The sequence below is a fragment of the Pseudophryne corroboree genome, chromosome 6, assembly GCF_028390025.1.
Source record: "Pseudophryne corroboree isolate aPseCor3 chromosome 6, aPseCor3.hap2, whole genome shotgun sequence".
Taxonomy (NCBI): domain Eukaryota; kingdom Metazoa; phylum Chordata; class Amphibia; order Anura; family Myobatrachidae; genus Pseudophryne; species Pseudophryne corroboree.
The window spans coordinates 280,394,926-280,422,096 of NC_086449.1; the positions used below are offsets into that span (position 1 = coordinate 280,394,926).

Consider the following 27,171-nt stretch of genomic DNA (forward strand, 5'->3'; position numbering starts at 1 on the left):
CAAGATTTTGCATGTGCTACTGCCTATCTCTGGAATTCTCTACCTCTCCCCATCAGACTCTCCACCTCTCTACAAAAATTCAAACGGGCTCTCAAAACCCACTTCTTCACCAAACCCAGCCAACTCTCCACCTAACCCTCTTGTCTATGCTCACTGTCTACCCCTTCTGTGTCACCCTGGTTTGTCAGCGCTTCACCTTTTAGATTGTAAGCTCGCAAGAGCAGGGACTTCTTTCCTCATGTGCCTTTCCTTTTCTTACTTACACTTATACTGCAGACTCCCTTTGATGTCACCTAACTCCTGGTTTTCCATACCTGTCCTATATTGTCTTGAACTGTAAGCGCTGTTTTCTTGTTTGCTCATTTGATTATGTACTGTGTAATGGGTGCTACGGATCCCTTGTGGCGCCATATAAATAAAGGATAATAATATACACTCTGCGGGCTCAATTGTAGTTTGACAATATATATCGGTATATGCTTCCTGTAACAATACTGCATCGTTTATGGAACCGTCCCATTGGAAGTGCAGGAGATCCAATGTGATGATGCGATGAACAATGGGTGAAAAGGACAGATTAAGTGTATACACTATACGATGGTCATGCAGATTGGTCAAAAGTACCAGGATTGCTTGATATGCATCATCTAGTGTGTGCCCAGCTTTACGTCCATTTTAATGGAATACCAGTGGGGTTCATTTTGATTTGGGTACAAATGTTGCTTGGGTGCAGACTTCATTGTCCAGTCAAAACAATGTTTCCATAGGAGGAAAATCCAACGTAATCTTGTGTTCTGCACAGAGCCGGCCATAGGCATAGGCAAACTAGGCAATTGCCTAGGACATTTGATATGCCTAGGGGCATCAGCAGCTTCTGCGGATTAAAATGATATGCGGCATGCCTATATTCTGTGTGTAGCATTTCATATGCAGATACAGCCACAGTCTCACACAGTATATAGGCATGCTGCATATCATTTTAATCAGCAGAAGCTGCTTGTGCACCCTAGCCACATAGCAATGCAAATAAGATGCATTTTCATAAAAAAGGTGTGCCCAACGTTAGTATTGAGGCAAGATTTATGAGGACACATCTGTATCCAAGCATAGGCAGAGGTCACAGTGTTAGTGGCAGTGTGAGTGCTGTGTGCATGTGAGTGGGTTGGTTGTGCAGTAGTGTTCAGAATATGTGTAAGGAGCATTATGTGTGTCATGTAAAAATGCATTAATAATGTGCAACATATGTGTAAGGGGCACTATGTGTGTTATGTGTATAAGGGCATTAATAATGTGCGGAATATGTGTAACAGGGTACTACTGTATGTGTGTCATTATGTGAATAGGGGCACTAATAATGAGCAGCAAATGTGTAGGGGGCACTACAGTATGTGTGTCAATATGTGTATAAGGGCATTAATAATGTGCGGCATATGTGTACGGGACATTATGTGTAAAAGGGCATTAATAAAGGTTGTCATAATGTGTAAGGCGCATTATGTTTATAAGGACATTAATAAGGTGTCTCATATGTGTAAGGGACATTACTGTGTGGAATTAGGTGTATAAATGCATTACTAATGTGTGGCATTATGTGTATAAGGTGCTCTACTATGTGGCGTTGCATATAGAAAGGGCACAACTGTGTAATCTAATGTGAATAAAGAGCAATAAGGTGTGGTGCAATGTGAATAAAGAGCAATAGAGTGTGATGTAATGTGAATAAGGGGCTCTACTGTGAGGAGTAACGTTTATAAGGTAAAGTGATACTGCTGTGGGATGTAATATGAATTATGGACACTATCGCATGATCAAATGTGAATCTAGTTGCAGTACTGTGTGGCGTAATTGGAATTGGGGTTACTATTGTGTGGCCATGCCCCTTGCCAGCAAAAAAACACCCCTTTTAGGGTTGTGCGCCAAAGTTGCAAACTGTTCATATTTAAAATATAGGGGGTACAAACACCAAAATAAGTACTGCTATAGGTGAGGGGTGATGGTGCTGGGAAAGAGATGCAAGGTCAGAGGCGGAACCAGCGGTGGTGCTAGGGGGCACCAGCCCAAATTTTGCCTGGGGAATCATATTGGTTAGGGCCGGCTCTGGTTCTGCACGCATATACCGGGGACCTCTATTATTTACAATTTGGTTGTAAAAATTGAACTCTGTTTTAGAGCTCATCTGGGCTGTGAACCCCTCACAACTATAGATCAGGTTCAGCATTATACATTTTCCCCCATGTCTCCCTATATGGGGTTTCCATTTACAAATTTTGCACCCTATAGCTGAATTTGCTTCTAGCTATAAATCTACCTCTGTGTTTAATACAGCTGCACTGCTGGCTATGCTTAGAGGCAGAGGGTCTTATTCGGAGTCGGTAGCAAGTGTAAGTTGAGAATAAACATGCAATTTTTCGCAATGTGCTTTCTGCATATATAGATATATGGGGTGTATCTACCCATTGGCCAGGATGGCACTCGCCAGGGGTGCCAGCCGAGCAGGGGGTGCCACCGTCGGCCAGTGGGTGGAATCCCTTACGCTGTAGTGTCTGTCAATACCTGGTGTGCCGAGCTGCCTGTGCATTGCCTGGGATGGAGGGCAGAGGATTGCTCAGCACGCAGGAGCTGGCGCCAGTGTCAAGCACCGCAATGCGCTACAGGGAAGAAACTGAAAATAAACTACAACTCCCAGCTACCCTTGCTGTCAGGAGCTCCCGGCGGCAAGGGTTGCTGGAAGCTGTAGTTTATTTTCAGTTTCTTCACGTAGTTTGGTGCGGTGCTGTACACTGGCGCCAGCTCCTGCCTGCAGAGCAATCCTCTGCCCTCCATCACAGGCAGCTCGGCACAGCAGGTATTGCCAGACACTACGGTTATCTGCTGGGATGTTGTGGGGTGGGGAATAGGGCTATGTGCTAGGGTGGGACACGGGCTATGTGCTGTGTGGGGAGGCTATTTATGTGCTGGGAGTGGGGGAGACTACTGCTATGTGCTAAGGACAGACTACAGCTACAGGGGCTATGTGCAGGGAGGGGGACTATGACTATCTATGCTGGGAGGGAACTATTGTTATGTGATGGGAGGGGGTGGGGACTACTGTATGACTGTGTTGGGAGAAGTGGAGATAATGGCTTTGTGCTGGGGGGACTATGACTATGTGCTTGGGAAGGTGCGGGCTATGGCTATTTACTGGGAGAGGACTATGGCTATGTGCTGGGTGGGGGATGGGGACTATGTGCTGGGAGGGACAAATAACTAGGTGCTGTGTTCTGGTGGGGGCTATGGCTATGTACATTTGAATAGAAGAGTTAGGTAGTGCGCTGCACTGCACGTCTTTACACTACTATTTGATTATACTACCTGGCCATGGGTGGCATTGCCTCCTCAGCCAGGCCAGGCACTGCTGATGTCTCCTCAGTATTATAAGAATTACTGTGTGGGCATAATGTGTAAAGGGAACTGCTACTGTGTGGGCATGATGTGTATAAGAATTACTACTGTGTAGCGTAATTTGAATTGGGGGTACTGTTGTATGGTCATGCCCCTTTCACACAAGATCATGTCCTTTTTTTGCACATGCACCTTCCCTATTTCAAATATGGGGGGCGCCAGTCCCATACTTTGCCAGGGGCACCCGGATACCTAGATACACCCCTGATATATATCTCTATATATATATATATATATATATATATATATATATATGTATTTGGGTCTCCAGTCTGATTTGCAACTCTCTATGACTAGGGAGGGGAGTCTGGGGCTAGAATGAGTTTGAATGTCAATGCAGTGGAAAAATTTTTAGCTGCTTTGCGAAGCAATTCAGATGTTCCAAGCTACTTGGTAAGGTAGGTGCCCATTCCATGTCAAATGTGAATATATTTCCATTGTGTACAGCACTGTACAATTCACACCTTCAGCCACATCTCAGGCAGGTAACAACAAAGTTTTGCAGATGCAGCTGACTGAATAGGCTGCTGAGATGTGTCCTCCCAGTGTTGGTAGTAAATGCAAAAGTAGTCATACAGACTATGGGCCTAATACAAGGTTGATTGCAAAGCAACATTTTCCTCTAATGTGCAAAACCATGTGCACTGCAGGTGGGGCAGATATAACATGTGCAGAGAGAGTTAGATTTGGGTGGGTTATATTGTTTCTGTGCAGGGTAAATACTGGCTGCTGTATTTTTACACTTCAATTTAGATTTCAGTCTGAACACACCCCACCCAAATCTAACTCTCTCTGCACATGTTATATCTGCCCTACCTGCACTGCACATGGTTTTGCCCATAAGAGGAAAATGTTGTTTTGCAATCAACCTTGAATTAAGCCCTATATGAGAATTATATGCAGAAGAGAGAATAGTGTCATGGCAGCATTGTTAATAAATGTGAAAGTCAAAATACAAAATGTAATGGCCTAAAAACACATTTATTGCTTAGCCCAGTGGTTCCCAAACTGTGTGCCGTGGCTCCCTGGGGTGCCTCAGGACACTTGCAGGGGTGCCTTGGGTTGGTGGTCCAGGACCAATTCAAATTATTTATGGTCAATGTAATAGGCAAAACCAGTGCTAGTGGCTTCTAATCATAAACTATGTGGCCAAACAGAAGCAAATCTTGTCCCTCACAACTTAACTGAACCTAAGGATGACGCATAAGCACATTTTACTTAATGTAATAGTTTTTCTAAATTTCTCAATAAGAAACTTTTGACCTAGGGGCGCCATTAACAAAATTCTGATGCTCAAGGGCGCTGTGATTAAAAAAAGTTTGGGAACTACTGGCTTAGCCTTTAAAAATCCAATTGGGATTTTCTTTCATACAGTAGTTCAAATGGAAACAACGAGTAAACCACATTGATGGCTTTATGTAATATGGCCATAAAGCTAATGAATTAGATGTGGGGTATATACACAAGCAGCTATATAGTGGTTTATATAACTGCGGAGTTCCAGTATCTGCAAAAGAGAAAACAAAAAATGTATCTGGGGATGCAAGTCTCAGTACCCCTCGTCTTTAAGGGTGGGTTGTTCACTTACATGACCCTCTTTGGAAAAGTGCTGTGTACACACATGTGACACCAGCCCAAATTGCGTACTTAAGTTTTTAGTTTGTCTAGATGAAACAGATGTACAGTATCGTCTTTATATATATATATATATATATATAAATACATACATACATATTCCGGTACCCATTATGGCATTGGTGGAGGGCACATGAGACCATTTGAGTGACAGGAAATTCTGTGTGTGTGTGTATATATATATATATATATATATATATATATATATAGATATATATATCAATATATATAGATATATATAGCACACACACATTCGTACGTACACACAGTACACAAATACATACACAATCACACAAACATAAATAAACAAGCAAGCACACACACACAAACATACATACTACATACACACACTTACATAAGGTACAGTACTACATTTATACTGTACATACCAGTCCATGGGCTTGCAGCAGACAGGCGCCACTAAGAAGAAGGAGGGAGCTGCACAGCCAGCAGCTCCCTCCGGACAATCTGTTTGTAGAGAGCTATGTAGCTCTCTTATGTTGCTGCCCACGATTGCGGTTGTTGCTTTTGCTGAGACGGAGACAGAGCTGTCTACGTCTCTAAAACGTTAAACTCAGGTCATCTGGGGGGGTCCAGGTACTCGGAAACCCCCCCTGCCTGCGCCACTGATAAAGAGTATTAAACGGAACTCTGTAATGAAGTTCATTATTATTATGGTCATTCAATTCCTTTCAGAGATCACCTGTTGATTGCAATTCATCCATTGTACCATGTGTGTTATTTAATATTTTCCACTCTTCTCAAACTACATGGAAAATACTTTACCTTTTTGCTGCATTTTTCCATTTGCTCTTTTGTGCGGGTTTGTTTAATACACATATGCAATGTCAAGTTATATTATTGTGGTCATTTATTTGCATTTGTGCAACTAGATATGACTTAGCTTTTTTTGTTTTTTAATGTTTTGGGGGGTTTTATACCTGAAAAATGTCCCGCAATCCAAATTCTTTCATCAGCAGTCCTGTTTGAAAAGTCAGTCATCCACGCCCCAAATGTCTCCTTTACTTTTGCAACGTGAGTTGGATTCTCTATGGCCTTTATAGTGCAGTCTGGTGGAAAAAAACAAGAACATGTTTTGTATTAAATTATTCTGTGCAACTAATACTGTCAAGTAACATGAACATTTGGGATGTAGTCAATATACCGGCTGTCGGAATCCTGGCGTTCAGGAGACTGACGCCGGAATCCCAACAGCCAGCAAAATACCGACATACAGAATCCCAACATATTATTATCACTCGCCACCAACCAAGTAGGAATAGAACCTGTGGTGAGTGAGGCAAGCCACCGTGCCCCATGCGTGGCAAGCACAGCGAGCCCGTGAGGGGACTTGTTGCTGGTATAGTGACAGACGACATCCTGTCTGCCAGGAATATCATATGTATCCCGAACATTTACCTCCTTGCTTTGGAAGCTGGTCATCCGTTTTCTCATTTGTTTTTCCAGCCATTGTATCATCATTAGGAATAACACAGGACTCTCCTTATAAAGGAACACAATGCCAGGTTAGCATACATCACAATACTGAAATCTATGCTTAACATAGAGTATATCTCGAATAACAAAAAAATAATTATTTATATCTATCTATCTATATATATATATATATATATATATATATAGATATATATATATATATATAAATTATATATATATCAACCAACCGTTTTCTTTATGTATTTAGGAATTTCCAATTGAAGGTCCTGTGTTGTAACGCCATATCCAATCCATGGGTGGTTTTTAAGAACAGATTAACAAGCTGGACATTGAGTTTAACATGACCAAACCTAAATAATTGGAAGCTGTAGGCACACACAGTTTGGTGTCTGTCTTACACACCAAAGCATCCAGTCACCATATCTTGTAAACTCATCATTCTATAACCTTGTCATGTCAGGAGGGAATAGTGGCACTAACCTGTATAATCCCCTCATCCATCCCCCTGTCAGATAAATTAATGTTCTTCATGTAAACCCATCCAAGCTAGTCACAACATGGATTTTATCACTTTAAATTGTTTTTATTTGCTGATAACAGAAAATTACATACAAGCTGTGCACAGTTAAGAGCACACCGACATGTCTATGGTGCTTTATAGTAAATCAAGGTTAATATTAATTTTAGCCTGTATAAGTCTCAAACCTCACAAATAATACTATAGCTTTTATGTGTAAAACCTTACCCAAGCATGGAAAATTCCAACAACAGTTATCAGATGACTTGTATGCTTAGTTAAAACTTCTCTTGGAGATTGTTCATAATATAAATTCATCTGACAGATAAAGGTTCAATGTCACTTTAAGACATTCATGTGCACATTATGCCAAGCCAGCAGTACAACATTGAAAAGAAACTAAAACGTCTCTCTAAAGTCTTTATCTGTTCCAGTGAAAGTGTCAAGGACTATGGCAGCAGCCCGTCTGAAGTCATCAGTGCATATTTGGGTTTGGGAACGTAATGCACGCATTTTCAAAATAAGCAAATATATTATAGTAATAAAGTTAACCCTATTTGACTGTCAGCGGTGTCGTTTAATGCTCCAGTATTTGGTACAGTTAATTAGAAGCAATGTGTATGGGATGTGCACTTACCAGTGTATAGTGTTTAATACATTGTAACAAATATCACTTTCATTTAACAAAAATGCTGAACACAGGTCAATAAAGGGGAACAGATAAACAGAAAAGTGCTATACAGAATGCGTCATATTTAACAGCAAAACAAATGTACATATATAGATTACACTTTGCTACATTCGCATTTCTGGTAACCTAACATTTAGCCATAATTAAGAGAAGGAGGAGCTTATGTAAAATAACAATAACCTACCTGTACACTGACTGCTGAACTCTTGTAAGGTTTGCTGAGATTTAGCTTTCCTCCTACCTGGAGGACCCACAGGGCCTGGAGGACCAGGTGGACCTGGCGGTCCAGGGGGTCCCATTTCTCCTTTCATATCTGCAATATTTTAAAAGCATGATCAGAATGATGTATTGATGTAGAATGCTTTGCACTATGTATGCCATTATTGGCACATTAGAGAAAGGTCTGTAGATACTAGAAGAATACTGTATGTTTTTTTAACCAGTGTGCTAGGATGCACATTTATGTTGCATGCAACCTAAATGTGTAAAAATATTTTTTAAATAAAAAAGTTGATATCTTTGGAATTATATGTTAACTAAATTTTAACTGTGAATTAATAATATTAGATGAAATTCATATTGGTTTTCAAATATAATCATGTTTACCAGTTATTATTATTTTAGATATTATAGAATATTTTACCATTTGTACATTGCAAAAAAAAAAAACAACAACAAAAAGAAACAATGAAATTTGCTGGTTGGCTGGTGTGTCACAAGACCATAAAGGTTGGGAATTGCTGCACTTATGTAATATACTACTACTGTATGATAAGGCAAATGTTATCACTGTAGAGTATGTGTAAATTTGCCAAAAATTCCCCCCACCATCACAAGACAGTGAGTAACTTAAGGCTTGAGAATATTTTCTCCTGGCTGTCCCTCCTTTCCTACCTACCTTCCCACATACGCCACTACCGACTGTGTTTTCAATGTTCTCGTGCTTTTTATTGATTTATGTGGAAATCAGACACTATTCTGGTAACTAGTGTAAGAAACAAAGCTGATTCTGTTGAATATTATAAGAAGCAGTGCCCAACCTGGTTGTTGTGTAGAAAACAAAGTCAGTTTAGTGTTGACGGTATAAAACAGAGCCTTAACGAATGGCTCCTGTCCAAAGCAAAACCCAGACTAGGGGCTTTTGTCCAATTCTTAGCCCAGACTAGTGTGCTAACCAGGTCTCAGTATGGTGACGAGACTAACAAATGTCAGTAGAGTCTATGGTCCAGAGCCATGACTAGACTAGACTTTTCTCATACGTCCTAGAGGATGCTGGGGTCACTTCAAGAACCATGGGGTATAGACGGGATCCGCAGGAGACATGGGCACTTTAAGACTTTCAAATGGTGTGACCTGGCTCCTCCCTCTATGCCCCTCCTCCAGACTCCAGTTTCAGAATCTGTGCCCGGGCAGACTGGATGCACTCTGAGGAGCTCTACTTTATTTCTCTGAAAAGACTTTGTTAGTTTTTTTATTTTCAGGGAGGACTGCTGGCAACAGTCTCCCTGCTTCGTGGGACTTAGGGGAGAGAAGTCAGACCTACTTCTAGTGAGTTTAAAGGCTCTACTTCTTTGGCTTCTTTGGCTACAGGACACCATTAGCTCCTGAGGGTTTGGAACACTAGGTACGCCTAGGGGTTCATTCCCAGAGCCCGCCGTCATCCCCCTTGCAGAGCCAGAAGTCAGAAGACAGGTGAGTGACGGCTTCTGAGGTGTGCAACATGCTCCCACACACAGCGGCACTGTAGGGCGCGGGGGGGTGGCGCCCTGGGCCGCATATAAATCCTCATATATGACTGGAAAAGAGTGGTATGAGTGCCTAGGCACTAAATCCTGACCCCCACCAGTATAAATATAATAAAAAATAGCGGGGCTGAAGCGCGCCATTAAGGGGGCGGGGCTTAGCCCTCACAGCTCTCATCAGTGCCATTTTCTCTCCACAGAGCTTTTGAGACGCTGGTACTTCCTCACATTACTGTATACATAACAGAGTGAAAAACGGGAGGGGGGGGGCACAGTTGATTTGGTGCAATATAAGTTAATTATAAAAGCGCTCCAGATCTGAGGCATTATATAAGGGTTTCAGAACCGGGATTGAGCGCTGGGTTGTGAGCTGGCAAACTCCATCTGTGTCTTCCTGACAGACTTTACTGTGGGTCTGTCATCTATATGCCCGGTGTGTCGGTGGGTGTTTGGTACACGTGTGTCGGCATGTCTGAGGCTGAGTGCTCTTCCCACAAACGGCTGTGGGAGTGACCCTGTCGGCACCGCCGACTCCTGATGGGGCTTGGTACATGTGTGCCAACATGTCGGTGGCTGAATGTTTTTTCCCAAGAGAAAACTATAGTAGGGACACAGTCGTGTGTGGGTGGCCCTGTCGGCACCACCAATATCTGACTGGGTAAAAATTTGTATGATAATGTGATGCATATCAGAAAGGGTCTAATATATATATATATATATATAAAAAAAAGTAAGGTTGCATAAATCTGTGTCCCAGACACAGACGTAGAAATATCTATGGAAGATGTCAGGTTCATAGCTATATTTCCGTCAGACCCCTGGGGGTCGCAAAGAAGGTTATTTTGCCCAGTTATTACTCCCTGATATCGACACGGATACTGTTTCCTATGTCGACCATGATGTTTCCTGATTAGATCCACACAAAAAAAAAAGCATTCAGTACATGATTAGTGCACATTAAGGACGTATTAACGTTACTGAGGACCCTGCTGTTCCTGACAAAAGGGTCTATATATGGGGATATATATATATATATATATATTATATACATTTATAATAAAAGCTGAGGTAACATTCCTCCTCATGTGCTGAGCGCTCTATGTGAGAAAGTCTGGGTCAGCCCTGACAAGATGGTTTCAAATCCTCAAGTGGATTCCGATTGTTTATTCTTTTCCCGCCGCGGACAGAATAAAGTGGGAGTCACCCCCTGTTCTGCACGGGACCCTGTCACAAATCCAGCGGATCGTATGCAGGAAGATACGTTATTTTCTAGTTATGTGTCCACGCGTATGTTGGATAGACCTGCCATTACATGTGCATGGGGGAGTAGTAGTATTCAAAAATGGTCGGGTGCCTTGTCATCCGATATAGATACCCTGGGGAGAGATGGGATACTCCTTACGTTGGGTCATATCAAGGACACTGCAGAATACTTTCGTGCAACTGCAAGGGATATAGGACTATTGGGTTCACAGGCCAATTCCATGGCAATCTCGGTTAGGAGGGCGTTGTGGATTCACCAATGCAATGCTGATGCTGACTCCGAGAAGAAATGGAGTCTACCCTATGAAGGTGAAGCCTGGTTTGGTGACGGCCTAGTTAATTTGATCTCTACCTTCTTGCACTATGTTCCCTCACAACGGATGATGACGCATCATTGTCGGATGCAGTCATTTCGGCCCAATAGATACAGATTCCCCTTTCTTTGCAGGTAGAGGAAGGAGAAAAGGGAAGAGGTCCGCAACCTCTTCAAGATCACAGGAGCAGACATCATCCTCTGTTCAGCCACATCCACCGCATGACGCTGGGACTCTCTTGTGGGAGTCCACACTGGTGGGGCCACGTCTTAAAACTCTTCAGTCAGTCCTGCAACAGGCCTGGACCGTGGGTTTTACGAATAGTGTCCCAAGGGTACATACTGGAGTTTCCAGACGTTTTCCCTCACCAATTTTTCAAATTACCGATTCTCCTCCGGACGGGTGGTAGTATGCGACACAATACAAAGGTTGTATCAGGATCAGGTCATTGACCTGGTTTTCCCCTGTCACAACAGGGAGAAGGTTTTTATTCAAGCCTCTTCGTGGTCCTGAAACCAGACGGCTCGGTCAGACCAATCCTAAATCTGAAATCCCTCATTCTCTACTTAAAGAAATTCAAATCCAAGATGGAATCTCTCAGGGCAGTGATCTCCAATCTGGAAAAAGGATTTTTTTCCATGGTCTCAGTAGACCTAAAGAACCTCCGCATTAGGCTTGCCTGAGGTTTGCAATTCAGGGGTGTCATTACCAATTTCAGACGTTGCCGTTGGTCTGTCCACGGCTCCAAGGATTTTCACCAGGGTGATGGTGGTAATGATGGTTCTCCATCGCTAGTTAAGAGTCACAGTTATCCCGTACTGGGACGGTCCCCTGATAACGGCGAGTTCAAGGAACCAGTTGGTGCAAAACATTTCACTCTCCCTGACAGTTCTTCAACAACAGGGTTAGCTCCTGAACTTGCCAGAATCACTGTTGGTCCCATCGACGTGGTTGTCTGTTTTGGGAATAATACTAGACACAGAACTACAAAGAGTTTTTTCTTCCAGTGGAAAAGGCTCTGGAGATAGTCTGGTCAAACAAATTTTGAGACCAGCAAGAGTGTCATTTCATCAATACATTCGGTTGCTGGAAAAGATGGTTGCGGCCTACGAGGCCACTCAATTGGGCAGGTTCCATGCCAGGGTGTTCCAGAGGGACCTGTTGGACAAGTGGTCTGGTTCCCACCTACACATACACCGGAGGATAATCCTGTCTTCCAAGACCAGAATCTCACTCCTGTGGTGGCTCCGCAGTTCTCACCTCCTAGAGGGGCGCAAGGTCGGGATCCAGGACTGGATCCTAGTGACCACAGATGCAAGCCTCCGAGGCTGGGGGGCAGTCACTCAGGGGGAAAACTTCCAAGGAAGATGGTCAAGTTAGGAAACTTGTCACCACATAAATGGTCTAGAGTTAAGGGCCGTTTACAACGATTTTCTACAACGAAAAGCAGAACAGCAATGGCAGAAGCCACAAGGATTTTCCGCTGGGCGGAAAAACATACAAGCGCTTTGTCAGCGATGTTCGTTCCAGGAGTGGACGACTGGGAAGCAGACTTCCTCAGCAGACGATCTCCATCCAGGAGAGGGGAGACCTCCTCCAAGTAGTCTTTGAAGGGGTGACATGTCATTGGGATTTCCTCAAGTAGGAATGATGGCATCTCGTCTCAACAAGAAATTTCAGAGTTCCAGGTCAAGGGACCCTCAAACAGGAACAGTGAAGGCACTGGTGACACTGTGGGTGTTTTCAGTCGGTATATGTATTCCCTACAATTTCTCTTGTTCCAAAAGTTCTGGGTTCATAAAAAGGAAATTCGGGCGAGCCTCATGGTCCCAGACTGGCCAAGGAGAGCTTGGTATCCAGATCTCAGGAATTACTCATAGGAGATCCCTGGCCTTTTCCTTTGCGCAAGGACCTGTTGCGGCAGGGGCCATGCGTGTATTAGGACTTACCGTGGCTACGTTTGACGACATGGCGGTTGAACGTCAGATCCTAGTCCGTAAGGGTATTCCCACGGAAGTAGTTCCCACACTTATTCGGATTAGAAAAGGGGTAACGTCTAAACATTACTACCGTTTTTGGAGAAAATAAGTTTCTTGGTGTGAATCCAAGAATACTCCTACGGCAGAGTTTTCAGCAATTAAAATCAGCCTTATCGGTTTTTTTTCAGAATCAATTGGACTCCCTTTCAGAAGTTCAGACTGTCGTGAAGGGAGTGTTGCACATCCAACCTCCTTTTGAGCCCCCTGTGGCACCAGGGGATCTTAATGGGGTGTTGCAGTTCCTTCAATCACATTGGTTTGAACCTTTCCATAAGGCGGAGTGAAATTCCTCACTTGTAAAGTGGTCGTCAGGTTGGCCTTGGCATACGCAAGGCGAGTGTCTGAGTTAGCGGTCTGGTCTCACAAGAGACCTTATTTGATCTTCCATGAAGATAGAGCAGAGTTGGAAACTCGTCAACATTTTCTACCGAAGGTGGTTTCTTCTTTCCACCTGTACCAACCTATTGTGTGCATGTGGTCAGAGTTTTGAAAATTTAGGTCGCCAGGACGGCTCCGTTTAGGAAAACAGGCTCTGTTTGTCCTGTTTGCTCCCAGCAAGATTGGGTGTCCTGCTTCCAAGCAGACCGTTGCGCGCTGGATCTGTGGTAAGATTCAGCATGCTCATCTCACGGCAGGATTGCCATTACCGAAATAGGTGAAGGCCCATTCTACTAGAAAGGTGGGCTCGTCCGGGGCGGTTGACCAGGGAGTCTCGGCATTGCAACTTTGCCGAGCAGCTATTTAGCAAACAATTGGGCTAAGTTTTACAGTTTTAATACCTTGGCCGAGGTTGACCTCACGATTGGTCATTCGTTACTGCAGAGTCGTCTGCACTCTCCCACCCATTCTAGAGCTTTGGTATAACCCCATGGTTCTTGAAGTGACCCCAGCATCCTCTAGGACGTATGAGAAAATAGGATTTTAATACCTACTGGTAAATCCTTTTCTCTTAGTCCGTAGAGGATGCTGGGCGCCCGTCCCAGTGCGTACTGTATCTGCAGTTATTGGTTGTGGTTACACACAGGTTGTGTTACGTTTTTTGTCAGCATATTGCTGCAAATTCTTCATGCCGTTGGCTTGTGTTCTGTTGAATGCCACATTCTGCGGCATGCTTGAGGTGTGAGCTGGTAAGATGTTCACCGTGGTTTAACAATAAATCCTTTCCTCGAAATGTCCGTCTCCCTGGGCACAGTTCCTTAAACTGGAGTCTGGAGGAGGGGCATAGAGGGAGGAGCCAGGTCACACCATTTGGAAGTCTTAAAGTGCCCATGTCTCCTGCGGATCCCGTCTATACCCCATGGTTCTTGAAGTGACCCCAGCATCCTCTACGGACTAAGAGAAAAGGATTTACCGGTAGGTATTAAAATCCTTTTTTTTTATTCCCTGTGCCAGAAATAGAATTGGCGCCCTCGCCCCCCTTATTTTCCCAATAGGGACATAAAGCACATGCCTCGTGGGGAAGACACAAATCCTCTTTATAGAACGTTCATGCGCTCAGCCTGAGAGCTTACCGCCATTCAGCCACAAAACCCCTCTTTGAATAATGCATTTCAATGTATTGCCACACCCAGTACTCAATCCCACAACCCGCTTCATCCCAGCCAAACATCCCACTCACCAAGCCACTTGATCCCGCATAAAAACTATGAGATTTCTCAATATATGAAGCTGCCTGTACCCCGTAAAAAAAAATAACCAGCACCATAAGCAGGTCCATGCAGTGTTCAGCCACACATCCAATCCCTTGTAGCAACACGCTACATAGATCTGCCCAGCTGCAACCCCTTCACAAAGTACAGGGTAAGCTTCAAATAGTTAAAACTCTCCAGGTTGGAATTCTCTAGCTTTCTATACAAGGGCAGATAGCTCAATGAATAGAGTGTCCGACTGCATAGTCATTGGCTATGGGTTCGCATCTTGGGCACATCAGCATCCTGAAATGTAATAAAGGACAGTGTGACTGAACACCAAAGAGCTCTCAAGTCAAGTCCATGAATGCTGTATGAGTACTAGCGACAAAAGGGGTGGGGGTAGGAGACAGAGGTGGTCAAAAGATGATGGGCTTCAAAAAGGGGGAAGCTGCAAGTGAAAGTAATTAGATGCTTCATAATTGATAAGTGCTGCCAACAGCGCCCCCTACCCTGCAGCGCTGTGTGCGGAGCACACTCTGCACACACCTAGTTATGGCCCTGCTAGGGATTAGTATAGAAACAAGGTTCAGTCTTATGAACTTCAGGTAAATTAGAGTGGCTACTGTAAAAAACAGCTTCTCTATGTACCGGTGGATAACGTAAGACACATTATGGTGATAAGCGTACAAATCTAGATTGCGGTCGCCAGTTTAATAAGTACAGTTTAGTTTGGTTATTATACAGTACAAAGTGAGTATGACAGCTAGCTACTGTAGCTAGTTTCTAGCATATTCAAAATTGTATATAGTCAAAATCGCAAGTAAAGATAGTCAGTATCAGTGGTTCTGGGCTCTGGGGAGTTCAAAGTGCCTATATTGACTTTGCATTTTTCCCTTGAACTCCCCGGAGCCCAGAACCACCGATATTGATTCTTTTTACTTGTGATTTTGACTATACTAGAAAGTTAGAAACTAGATTGTACAGAATATAGTCAAAATTGCCTTACCCTCACAGTCTATTTTTTCTTGCGATACTGACCCCATAGGAGCGCACATCGGTATTGCAAGCTGTGTACACACTGTGCAATATGTGCTAACTTTTCTTACGATTTTGACTAGTCAAAATCGTAAGCAAACATCGCACCATGTATATGCACCTTTATGAGTTTCATTGCTCACTTTTATGCTTATAGCATATATCCCATAGTTAAAGCTTGGTACACACTGACAGATTATTGGCCCTCATTCCGAGTTTTTCGCTCGGTATTTTTCATCGCATCGCAGTGAAAATCCGCTTAGTACGCATGCGCAATGTTCGCACTGCGACTGCGCCAAGTAACTTTACTATGATGAAAGTATTTTTACTCACGGCTTTTTCTTCGCTCCGGCGATCGTAATGTGATTGACAGGAAATGGGTGTTACTGGGCGGAAACACGGCGTTTCAGGGGCGTGTGGCTGAAAACGCTACCGTTTCCGGAAAAAACGCAGGAGTGGCCGGAGAAACGGTGGGAGTGCCTGGGCGAACGCTGGGTGTGTTTGTGACGTCAACCAGGAACGACAAGCACTGAAATGATCGCACAGGCAGAGTAAGTCTGGAGCTACTCTGAAACTGCTAACTCGTTTGTAATCGCAATATTGCGCGTACGTCGGTCGCAATTTTAAGAAGCTAAGATTCACTCCCAGTAGGCGGCGGCTTAGCGTGTGTAACTCTGCTACATTCGCCTTGCGAGCGAACAACTCGGAATGAGGGCCATTATTTTTTTGGTCAGCCCAATAATCGGCCGATTTTTCGGGAAATTGTTGGCACCAATATCTGAGCTACACACTAAAAGATTTTTTTTTTTAAAGTTACCAATTTTCTGCCACATCACACTGCATTTGCATATATCCGCCCTCCAGGAAGATGACATAATGACAGAAAAACATAGAAAATATGCAGAATATTGAGAATGCATGCACACTGCTCAATACCGGGAGATTGTGTCCAAGATTTTTGGTATGGGACAACAGATTGTAAAATCGATCATTTGTGTGTGTGGGCAAGATTTTCCAGAATTATTGGCGAAATGCCGAAACGATCCTTTGTACACACTATACAAATAATTTGGCTGAGAACCCAATTATTGGCAAATTGGCTCAATAATTGTATAGTGTGTACTTAGCTTGACATCTCACCTACGCATAGTGGAGACAACTATTTGGATACTGGAACACAACCACTTACCTTCGCTAAATATGTCATTGGATATATCACATATGTCCCCCTTCTCTCCTTTTTCACCCCTTTTTCCTGGCATGGCATCCTTTCCTGGGTGACCAATTTCACCAGGATCTCCCTTCTCTCCTTGTTGACCGGGCTCACCTTTCATTCCTGGTTCACCTAAGTATAAAGAAATAAAGTGCACGAAAGTTGCAGTTTATTATTTCTTAAGAGTTCAGTGTTATAAACAACACTAGACAGGCATTTTCCTCCCTGCATTTGTCTCATAGAGGACTTTTGATGCAATGAGTATGGTCTGGCTATTCTTGTGTGATTTCATAAGATTTGTTCTGTGTAATAAGGTATCCATATGGACGATCTAAACACACTTGACTGATATTGGCTATCCCAATAATGGGAAAGTACCCCTTTAAACAAAGTCATTGTGTATGGAAGAAAGGTATTATTCCTGTTTATGCATAAAAATATACAGAGTAACTGCAACTTTCATTATCACAGGAATATTGCTACATGAGCTCTATGAAAAAACATTTTATACCAGTTTTTCCTCTTCTTCCAGTTGTGCCTGTTTCCCCTTTTTGTCCTGGCAAGCCAATAATCCCATCTGAGCCATTATATCCTGGTATCCCATCCAAACCGTCAATACCAGGCAGTCCTACAAAAAAATTTGTATGAAATCATGGATATGCAATCAAGTTGTCACATGACAGTTGTATATGGGATAAGGTGCTCTGCACTTACTGTAACAAAGGGTGGTCTTCAGTTTGCTGGCTGTCGGGGTCCCGGCGCACAGTATACCGGCGCCAGAATCCTGACAGCCGGCATACCGACACCTTCCACGACCCCTCTGGAGGGAGAATAGATAGCATGCCACCGTGCCCACAGCGTGGCGAGCACAGTGAGCCCGCAAGGGGCTCATTTGCACTCGCCCAGCTGTCGGTATGCCTGCGGTTGGGATACCGGTGCTGGTATGCTGTGCGATGGGACCCCGACAGCCGGCATACCATACATTTTTCCTTATAATACAAAACTTTTCCTCCTGAACTCTAAAGTGATGACTGTATCAATAATATTTACTGAGTTTACATGTATATTAATACTGTACCACTTCTATATTGTAATCCGCTTTGGGGGAACCCTAGGCCCTGATCATTCCCCTACAAACACACACAACTCCACTCTGAATCTGCACCCCCCCCCCCCCCCCCCTTCTTGCGGTTCTCTGCTCATGCAAGAAACTGTTAGTTGCTACTCTTTATAAGGTCTATAGCTGGCACTCTGTGACAGGGTACTGTGGAGGCATTAAAACACTGTCTCAGTGACATTATGGGGGTCATTCCGAGTTGATCACTTGTTAGCTATTGTTTGCAGCACTGCGATCTGGTCAAAACTCAGCAAAACTGTGCATGCGTATGCACCACAATGCGCAGGCGCGTCGTACGGGTACAAAGAGGATCGTGCTGAGCGATGGATTTAACGAAGAATCCATTCGCACAGCCGATCGCAAGGTGATTGACAGAGGACATTTATGGGTGGCAACTGACCGCTCTCTGGGAGTGTTTAGAATAATGCAGGCGTGTCCAAGCGTTTGCAGGGCGGGTGTCTGACGTCAGTTCCGGGACCAAAAAGACTGAAGTGATCGCAGCGGCTGAGTAAGTCCAGGGCTACTCAGAAACTGCAAAAAACTTTTTTGTACCGCTCGGCTGCAAAAGCGTTCGCACACTTGCGAAGCGAAAATACACTCCCCCATAGGCGGTGACTATCTGATCGCTGCGCTGCAAAAAATAGCGAGCGACCGATCAACTCGGAATGACTCCCTATGTCACTCATTTGGAGTTTTAGACACTCCTTAACCTTAGTCGCCCTAGTAGACTATGTGGTTGTGTAGCCCTGATTTTACCCAAATACTGCCGTATGTACATACAGCCCTTCTAGAATCTGTCAAACACAATATTTTACATAATAGTGTCATACATTTTACCTTATAAAAAAAAAGTAAAACAATAATTATGCTTTGTGGCGCTGTGTGCTGTTAATGGGGGCACTGCACGCTGCAAAGTTGGACATATGTCCCCCTCAGCAACTGACCCGGACACGCATGGCACATGCTGCAAAGGACATTAGTCCCCAAAAGCAGTGCTGTAAAGGTGGACAATGTCCTTGTGACGACATAGCCTGTGCGTCGTGTCGCACAGTGGTAAAATACATGCCGTTACTTTCCTAGCCCTGGTCCCACACGTGGACTCCACTAATTGCTGATATGTATTTAGTTATATGCTAGACAATATTGTATAGGATTGTGTTGTTGTTATTATATTGTACAGTTATGTTTTATCTGTTATATTTGGAGTATGTAGTTTATTTGGTTATTATGTATTCAATGTAATTGTTAACGGACTAAGTCTAGGCCAGAGTGTTGTTTAATATAGTTAAATATGCCCATTGTTCTAAGACCCCGACAGTGCAATCAGATATGATTAGGATGAGTAGGTTAAGTAGTAACCAGGTTATGTGTGGAGCTGCAGGTAATCTGATACTATGCACCCCATTGTGTACAGGAACCCAGACACATCGTCTCCACTCCTCTGTGACCTCCTCACTGACCTGCTTGTGTTATGAATGGACAGTGGAGGTTATAATCAGAGCAGTGAGCTCTACTGGTGATAGATCTGCACAGAATGTGAGAGAGAGTGGATGTACTTCTGGAGTGCAGGTGCTGACTAGGCATTGCGGTGCCATCAGTGGCGAGAATCCGTGGTGAAGGGCGCTGTGTGGAGCTGGTATCCGAGGCGAGGAATACTGCCGGCATGTAACATCAGGAGACCGCAGGCATTTATAATCACATACTACTGTTGGGAGTTAGGGGGTCATTCTGAGTTAATCGCTCGCTGCTGATTTTCGCAGCACAGCGATCAGGTAAAAAAACTGCAAAACTGTGCATTTGTATGCGCCGCAATGTGCACCCGCATCGTTCGGGCACAAAGAGCATCGCTGCTGTGCACTGGATCTAGCGAAGATTCCATTCACACAGCGGATCGCAAGGAGATTGACAGGAAGAGGGCGTTTATGGGTGTCAACTGACCGTTTTCTGGGTTTGTTTGGGAAAACACAGGTGTGTCCAGGTGTTTGCAGGGCGGGTATCTGACGCCAATTCCGGGACCTTCGTCGCTGCAATCAACGCACAGAATAAGTAACTACAGGGCTGGTCTTGTTTTGTACTAAATGTTTTTGTACCACTTGCCTGCACAGGCATTCGCACACTTGCAAACCGAAAATACACTCCCCCGTGGGCGGCGACTATGCATTTGCATGGCTGCTAAAAGTAGCTAGCGAGCGATCAACTCGGAATGACCCCCTTAGTAAGTAAGATACCATCCTGGCTTGCAATTGTTATTGTGTACTGTGTGTGTATATTTACTTGCCATTTTACTTAACTGTTTACCTGAGTGATCAGAGAATCCATAACCTCACAGACCTCATCAGCAGCTGACCCAAATTTGCTTTCTGTATGCTTCAAAAGACAGTTGTCCCCGCAAACAGAGCTGTAAAGGTGGGCAATGTCCTCAGCAACTGACCTGGGCCTTTCTAACAAGCACAGGCTGTTTAAACAATCCCCTCTCCCCTCCCTCTCGGCACCACTAGTTCTTGCCACAGGTTCTAATTTGCAGTTAATTGATCTGTAGTTACTTGACTTGTTTTGCCTTTTACTGAAATAATGCACAGAGCATTTTTTTTACACCTAAAACCGCCCTTTGCCAGTGCCGGGTGCCCGCCGTGGCACTTTGTCCCCTTACAGAGTCTCCTCCTCTTTCCGAGTACTCCTCGTGGGCGAAGTTTCAAGGAATGACGCAGTTGTCTTGTGTTGTGCCACCCGAGCGGAGTACTCGGAGAGAGGTGGGAGGAGCGTGTTATATTGTTATATGCATGTTGAAAATATATTTTTTAGAATGCAGACGTTCTCTATTGGTGAGATGTTAATAGGAGCTTTTGCAGTAACACAATATTTCTGAAAGTCATATGGGTAACAAGCATGACACCCGGCGCATGATACCCCTGGCAACGATCATGACACCCAGCGCATGATACCCCTGGCAACAAGCATGACACAGCGCATGATACCGCTGGCAATAAGCATGACACCAGCGCATGAAACCCCTGGCAACGAGCGTGAAACCCCTGGCAACGAGCATGACACCCAGTGCATGAAACTGCTGGCAACAAGCAGGTAATTTAATAGTAATTAGAAGCTTTACTATGGGGCATAATTTATCACGGACACTGCGGTGTATGGCATAATAAGGTTCAGGGGGCATTACTGTGTGGGGCTTAATATGGTGGAATTTTTATTTTATTCCTGTGGTGGCCGAGGTCTGTTGTTGCAGGGTCAAAAACTGGGGTGAAAGGTAGTCTTTTCCTGTGAGACCACGCCCATTTTCGGGGGGGGCACATTTTTTACTTTTTGCACTGGGAGCCAAATTGTCTAGAAACGGACCTGCTCTTTGCCAGTGATGTTGTTCAAGTTACAGCCAAATTCAACTCAACAATCAACCCACTGTTGTGTCCTCTTGCGGTCATGCTAGCTATAATTATAGGAGCCTAGCATTTTATACATGTACAGTACTAGGATGTTTTTTAGATTAACCATGCAGAAAACCTCATTTTCAAAATGCATAGACTTACCCATATTACAGTACTAGTGAGGAAGAACGGGCAAGAACCTATTTCATTAGCAGTCTCAAGTCTTCATGTGCAATCTCTCACTTTCATATATTTACTGAACATTTACTTAAACACAAAGTTAAATGAAAATAATAAGTCTTAATTATAAGGTGTGCTAAATTCCTCATAGGATTAGTATGACTGTACTGGCAAGTATCCCTCCAGAAACATTCAGAGGCAATGTATTATGAGCACTAATTATATCATCAAATGTATAATTGAAAGGCAGTGCGATTTCTTACCTGGAGGCCCAGGTGGTCCTGCAAAAGAGAAATCATAATTATTCCTACCAGATCATATATCATTTTTATTGCAGTTACAAGAGAAATCTTGTCTGAAAGGTTTCTGTTTTTAACTGAAAACACTGCTCCTTACCACCAGCAACATGTGCAGCACCTTCCTCTGCGTTCACTTAGTTTTTTATGTACTGAGCTAGGATATTGAAAGCCTATAATTAGACAAAGCTTAAGGGGGGTACACACAGAGAGATCCATGCTTAAAATCTAAGCAATCTGACTAGATTGCTTAGAAATGAAGCACGGATCTCTCGTGTGTATGCCCTCCAGCGAAAGCGATGCGCAGCCCCTCGCATCGTTATCGCCGGTGCTAGATTGAGCCGAGCCTCAAACTAGCAGGTTGCTCACTTCAACGCTGTGTGAAGTGAGCCCCCCCCCTCCCTCACTCAGTCACACATCGCCTGAGTGCTGAGCGGGAGGAGAGATGTGTGAGCGGGAGGAGAGATGTGTGCTGAGCGGTCTGTGATAGATCGCTCAGCACACATCTCTACCCCCCTTTAGAAGCTGTCCAAGTAGTTGTTAGTAACAGATTTACATTGTACTAACATTTCCCCACAAGTGGAGTTTCCGTAAACAAAATGAGCAAAACTGTAGCAAGGCATGCTGAAATGTGTACTTCCACATAATCTGGAGAACCACTTATAGCCTATTCCTGCTTTTAAGTATAACCAGTTGGAGATGAGAAAGGGCTAAACACATAAACACCTGGCCTATTTATAAGTAACTGAAACCACATAACAAAACATATCTCACTGCCAGCTCCAATGTTCATTAGAGGAGACTCTTAACCGGCGCTAACACGGCTGGTGCTCCACGTGGGAAGGAACTCTGAGCTCCTTCTGCACAGACTTTATCATGGGGTAGTAGTGTGAGCTGCGTAGTGGAGTGCAGCATTCTGACCCCTTACTGACTGGTCATCACAGCAGTGTAAGAGCAGCCGTCAGGGTCAGATTGGGTAAGAAATAAGAAAGACTCTACAGTAAGAGACCAGTCCCAGTAAACCACCACTTCTGCAGAACATGCACTCCACTGATTGTCATGGTGGTTGGAGTAGGAATGGGAGGCCATAGTGTAAGACGGCACAGTTCTATTTACCATGGGGCCTATGAGTCACTGGCATGTACCCACAGATGTTATAGGAGGTTTGCCCTTGCAGTTGGGTCTAATTTTTCCTGCTAGCTTACCCCACCCCAAGGAGCAGCCAATAATATCAGTATTAGTAAGTTTTAATTGTCTAAACCGCATATGGTACCTTAAAAAGTTTGCACCCATTGTAAAATTGTATATATAAATATATAGAAAAATGCATGCATTGCAAAATGAACTCTATTTATTATAAAATGTTATCTATTTAAGCATTAGTATTTGGAGAAGGGATTGGAGTTGTATGAAGGGGTGTTGGTGCTGGCTCAGGGTGAATAATCTGCATTAAAGTATGGTGAACAATGGGGAGCCGTTGTAGGGATTAACAGTGACAGAGGAAAATCAGTACTGTTTTTAGGGTTAATTGAGGAAAGTATATTGTGTGTAGGAGAGGAGGGGGTTGCAATGGTCAAGTCTGGAATTTCAGGTGACATGAAGGTTTATTCAGGTATTATTTCAAAGGTATGGGTGACAGGGGTAAGAGAGAGACTGAATGTGAGGAGAAAGTCATAGAGCAGGTTAGCGTGACACCAAGGCAGTGTGCTTGGATTAAGGATGGCCATCATCCATGGTTAGCCACCATTGGTTATCTGTCAACATTTTTGACATTAATGGCAGAGGTCCGATTATTCTCCACCATCAATACCAGAGAGCACAGCAATTAGTTTTTCCATGGTGAGAGCACCAATGTTGACCCATTCGATGTTTATTAGTAGCTTGGAAGACTGAGGAAATTGTAATGTTATTGATGGCAAAGGAGGTGGTGACTGAAATTAGAGAAGATGATAAGCTCTCTTTTGGAAATGAGGTCAGGGAGGGTGAATGTAGCGAAGTGACCCTTTGGACAGAATTCAGTAGCTTTCGTTGTTGCTAAATTGTTGGGTTCTTGGCAAGTTTCCGACAAGTTCTAATTTTAATAGTGCCAAACTTGCTGCAAAATCACCAGTAATCTGCCATCTTAGATCACATGTTCCCGCAAATCACCATCTCAATTTTTTCAATAGATGTTAATGGATGTACTGTAAGAAGTACAGAAGTCACAATAAAAAAACATAGCACAAAATAGAGATCCCCCTGGCCAAACAGCTGCAATTGTGGCTACAGTATGTGGCTGGCCATCTTGTAAAAAAAAGAAATGTACGAGTGAAATAAAAAAATTTCCCCAACAATCCCTGGATGCCAAGCCATGGTAGCACGTCTGGCTTCCCAAGTGCTGTTCTGCCTTGGCAGGCATGGATGTATAGGCTTTCAGTACTACAAGTGCCAGGTTACTCATAGACTTTAGGCATTACAGGGCTTGCTGGAACCTTTTATCTATTCTTAAACATGTTTATAATCCCACACTTCACATGTGTGGGAAAAATCCTAGTGCTGTCCGCAAGAGGCTGGCTATTCCTTCGGTGGGGCCCCCATTTGTTGGGAAATTTACTGGTCCATTCACAGAGATACATACAACTCTGCATATAGGCCCTCATTCCGAGTTGTTCGCTCGCTAGCTGCTTTTAGCAGCTTTGCACACCGCCGCCTACTGGGAGTGAATCTTAGCTTCGCAGAATTGCGAACGAAAGATTAGCATAATTGCGAATAGAAATTTCTTTGCAGTTTCTGAGTAGCTCTGCCACTGCGATCAGTTCAGTCAGTTTCGTTCCTGGTTTGACGTCACAAACACACCCAGCGTTCGCCCAGACACTCCCCCGTTTCTCCAGCCACTCCCGCGTTTTTCCCAGAAACGGCAGCGTTTTTCCGCACACACCCATAAAACGGCCAGTTTCCGCCCAGAAACACCCACTTCCTGTCAATCACACTCCGATCACCAGAACGATGAAAAATCCTCGTTATGCCGTGAGTAAAATACCTAACTTTTGTGTAAAATAACTAACTGCATGCGCTCCGCGAACCTTGCGCATGCGCAGTAAGCGACTAATCGCAATATAGCGAAACTCGGCAACGAGTGAACAACTCGGAATGAGGGCCATAGGTAATTACTTAGATGTCATTCCATGCACACAATAGAGGAGCAATTATGGTCAACTTGTATTCAAATTTGCATCTGCCCCCTAGTGCTTTAGTGGCCTTCAAAGTGTTTATATTTTAGGTCAGTAATTCTCAACTCCAGTCCTCACATACCCCCAACAGATCATATTTGCAGGATTTCTGTCTATGGAAACAAGTGGGACAACTAATGAATAAGCAAAATAGATCAACCTACCTGTGCAGGATTAAAGAAATCTAGAAAACATGACCTGTTAGGGGTACTTGAGTAACAGAGTTGAGAACCGCTGATATAAGTGAACTACTTTAAGTTGCCTAATATTAGCAATGTCTATTCTCAGCCTTTTATTGAAGTTTAAGAGATGATTGGATCAGTGATCTCTTTGGACCCATACATGCAGCAATTTGCACTCAAGTAGGTAAAAAGGCCTTACTGACTCTTACATTTTAATGGTACAAGTATAACATTAGACTATGAACACAAATGTCTAATAGTTACTATATAGTTCTGATGTTGTACCTTATACAAACACAAGAGGATATGTAACATCTGCAAGCAAGAGACAGGATACTATACAGTAAAGTATGATATGCAAGAAAGAAGCACAATTTATGAAATCTTGTGTACATAAAACTATCTTGTTGCCCATGACAACCAATTTTATATTCTAGAGTCAGATTCAGTTATCCATGAGGTTCCGAGGGAACCTCTCTGGCTAACACTACAGAAGGTATTAGAAATGGAAAGCCTCCCTTATATTTGCATACACTGCAATAACTGGAAATAAATGCAACCGATGAATCCTAGCATTCTTGTAGTACAATTCAGAAAATGATAGCAAACAGCTGCTTGGTTGCTGTGGGCAACACCACAGATTTCCTCTGCACTAATCTTTATATATTTCCCCCAGTGGGCGTTGGATGCAAATTCAAGTAGTTCATTGCATGAAGGACAGAGAGGAGAGCGTTTTTGTGTTTCTTTTTAAAGGGATCTCAAATGAAAAATGTATCACATATCTATAGTCATATTCTGCAGTTTGTATTTGGCCATGGTAACAAGAAGAAATGCAAATACCTGTTAGGCAGAATCCTTTTGTGCTGTTGCATAAATCTAGCATAACACGAACCTGTATAAGAGACATGCATACAGTATAATAGACAGCATGTGATAATAATGTCTTGGAAGCAAATATGTATTGATTTATAATATCCCTATAACACCTACACCAAAATCTCAAGAGTGACTCTTTACTTTTTCTACCAACATCATAGACTCAGGTGTGTGTAGATGTTCACCAGTGTTTTTAAAAATATTCATCCCCCTATGCACCAAATGGGATGTAGTTATGTGACTGGCAGTTAGGAGACTGCCCCGCTGGGCATCTAAAAGCCGGATCCCGCCTTCAGTATGGTGACCGGCAGTCCCCCGAACGCCGGTCACCTGAACCAAAAGACCACCAAATATGTATAAGCAGACCTCTGCGTGTAAATTGATGCATATAATTGACTTGCATTACTGTTCTCATGGACAGATAGAACGTGATTAGTCATGGCTGGTCTAACAAGCTGAGTGCAGGAAGGTATTTTCATGTACAGTATTGTGTATTGTATTGGTGCATCTCTTGTAGGTACTGCAGACTGGTGCATTAATGATAATGTCAGCAGCACAATCTAGCAGCGTCTGATTGGCTGATTACATATTGAAGCCATGTTAGCATCATTGCAATATTATATAAGGCACATCTGTCTCTTTGCATTACTTATTTGTTATGTATGCATTTGGACTACTGCATTAAAGAAGTTTCCTATTTAATTTATAAACCACAACAGATTTAAAGGTGTTTTTATTAAATTATAAGTTATGGTGTCAATGTGCTCTTATATGTTACATTATTGTACTGTGTCGAAAATAGCTGTTACAATATTAGCATTCACTTCATTACCAAGCCACATCTCTAATCTTGCTGTGTTCAACTGTTTGTGAGCAGAACATATGATGAGATATACTGTATGTGATGTTACACGCCTACATTAGTATTAATCATTTTAGATAATTATTGTCTGGTGTG

The 27,171-nt window shown here is 43.4% G+C and overlaps 1 protein-coding gene across 3 annotated transcripts in view; it reads right to left on the minus strand.

Annotated features, from left to right (window-relative positions):
• The window catches only part of GLDN (gliomedin), a 106,533-nt gene that overhangs the window by 20,055 nt on the left and 59,307 nt on the right, over nucleotides 1-27,171 (minus strand). For all 3 annotated transcript variants that reach the window (XM_063926079.1, XM_063926078.1, XM_063926077.1), the window contains exons 2-8: nucleotides 26,178-26,229; nucleotides 21,914-21,931; nucleotides 17,491-17,607; nucleotides 16,956-17,111; nucleotides 7,927-8,055; nucleotides 6,496-6,579; nucleotides 6,018-6,146 (exon numbers count right to left, since the gene is read on the minus strand). In XM_063926079.1, the coding sequence (XP_063782149.1) occupies nucleotides 6,018-6,146; nucleotides 6,496-6,579; nucleotides 7,927-8,055; nucleotides 16,956-17,111; nucleotides 17,491-17,607; nucleotides 21,914-21,931; nucleotides 26,178-26,220 (676 nt within the window). In that variant the 5' untranslated portion in view covers nucleotides 26,221-26,229. The remainder of the gene's footprint in view (nucleotides 1-6,017; nucleotides 6,147-6,495; nucleotides 6,580-7,926; nucleotides 8,056-16,955; nucleotides 17,112-17,490; nucleotides 17,608-21,913; nucleotides 21,932-26,177; nucleotides 26,230-27,171) is intronic.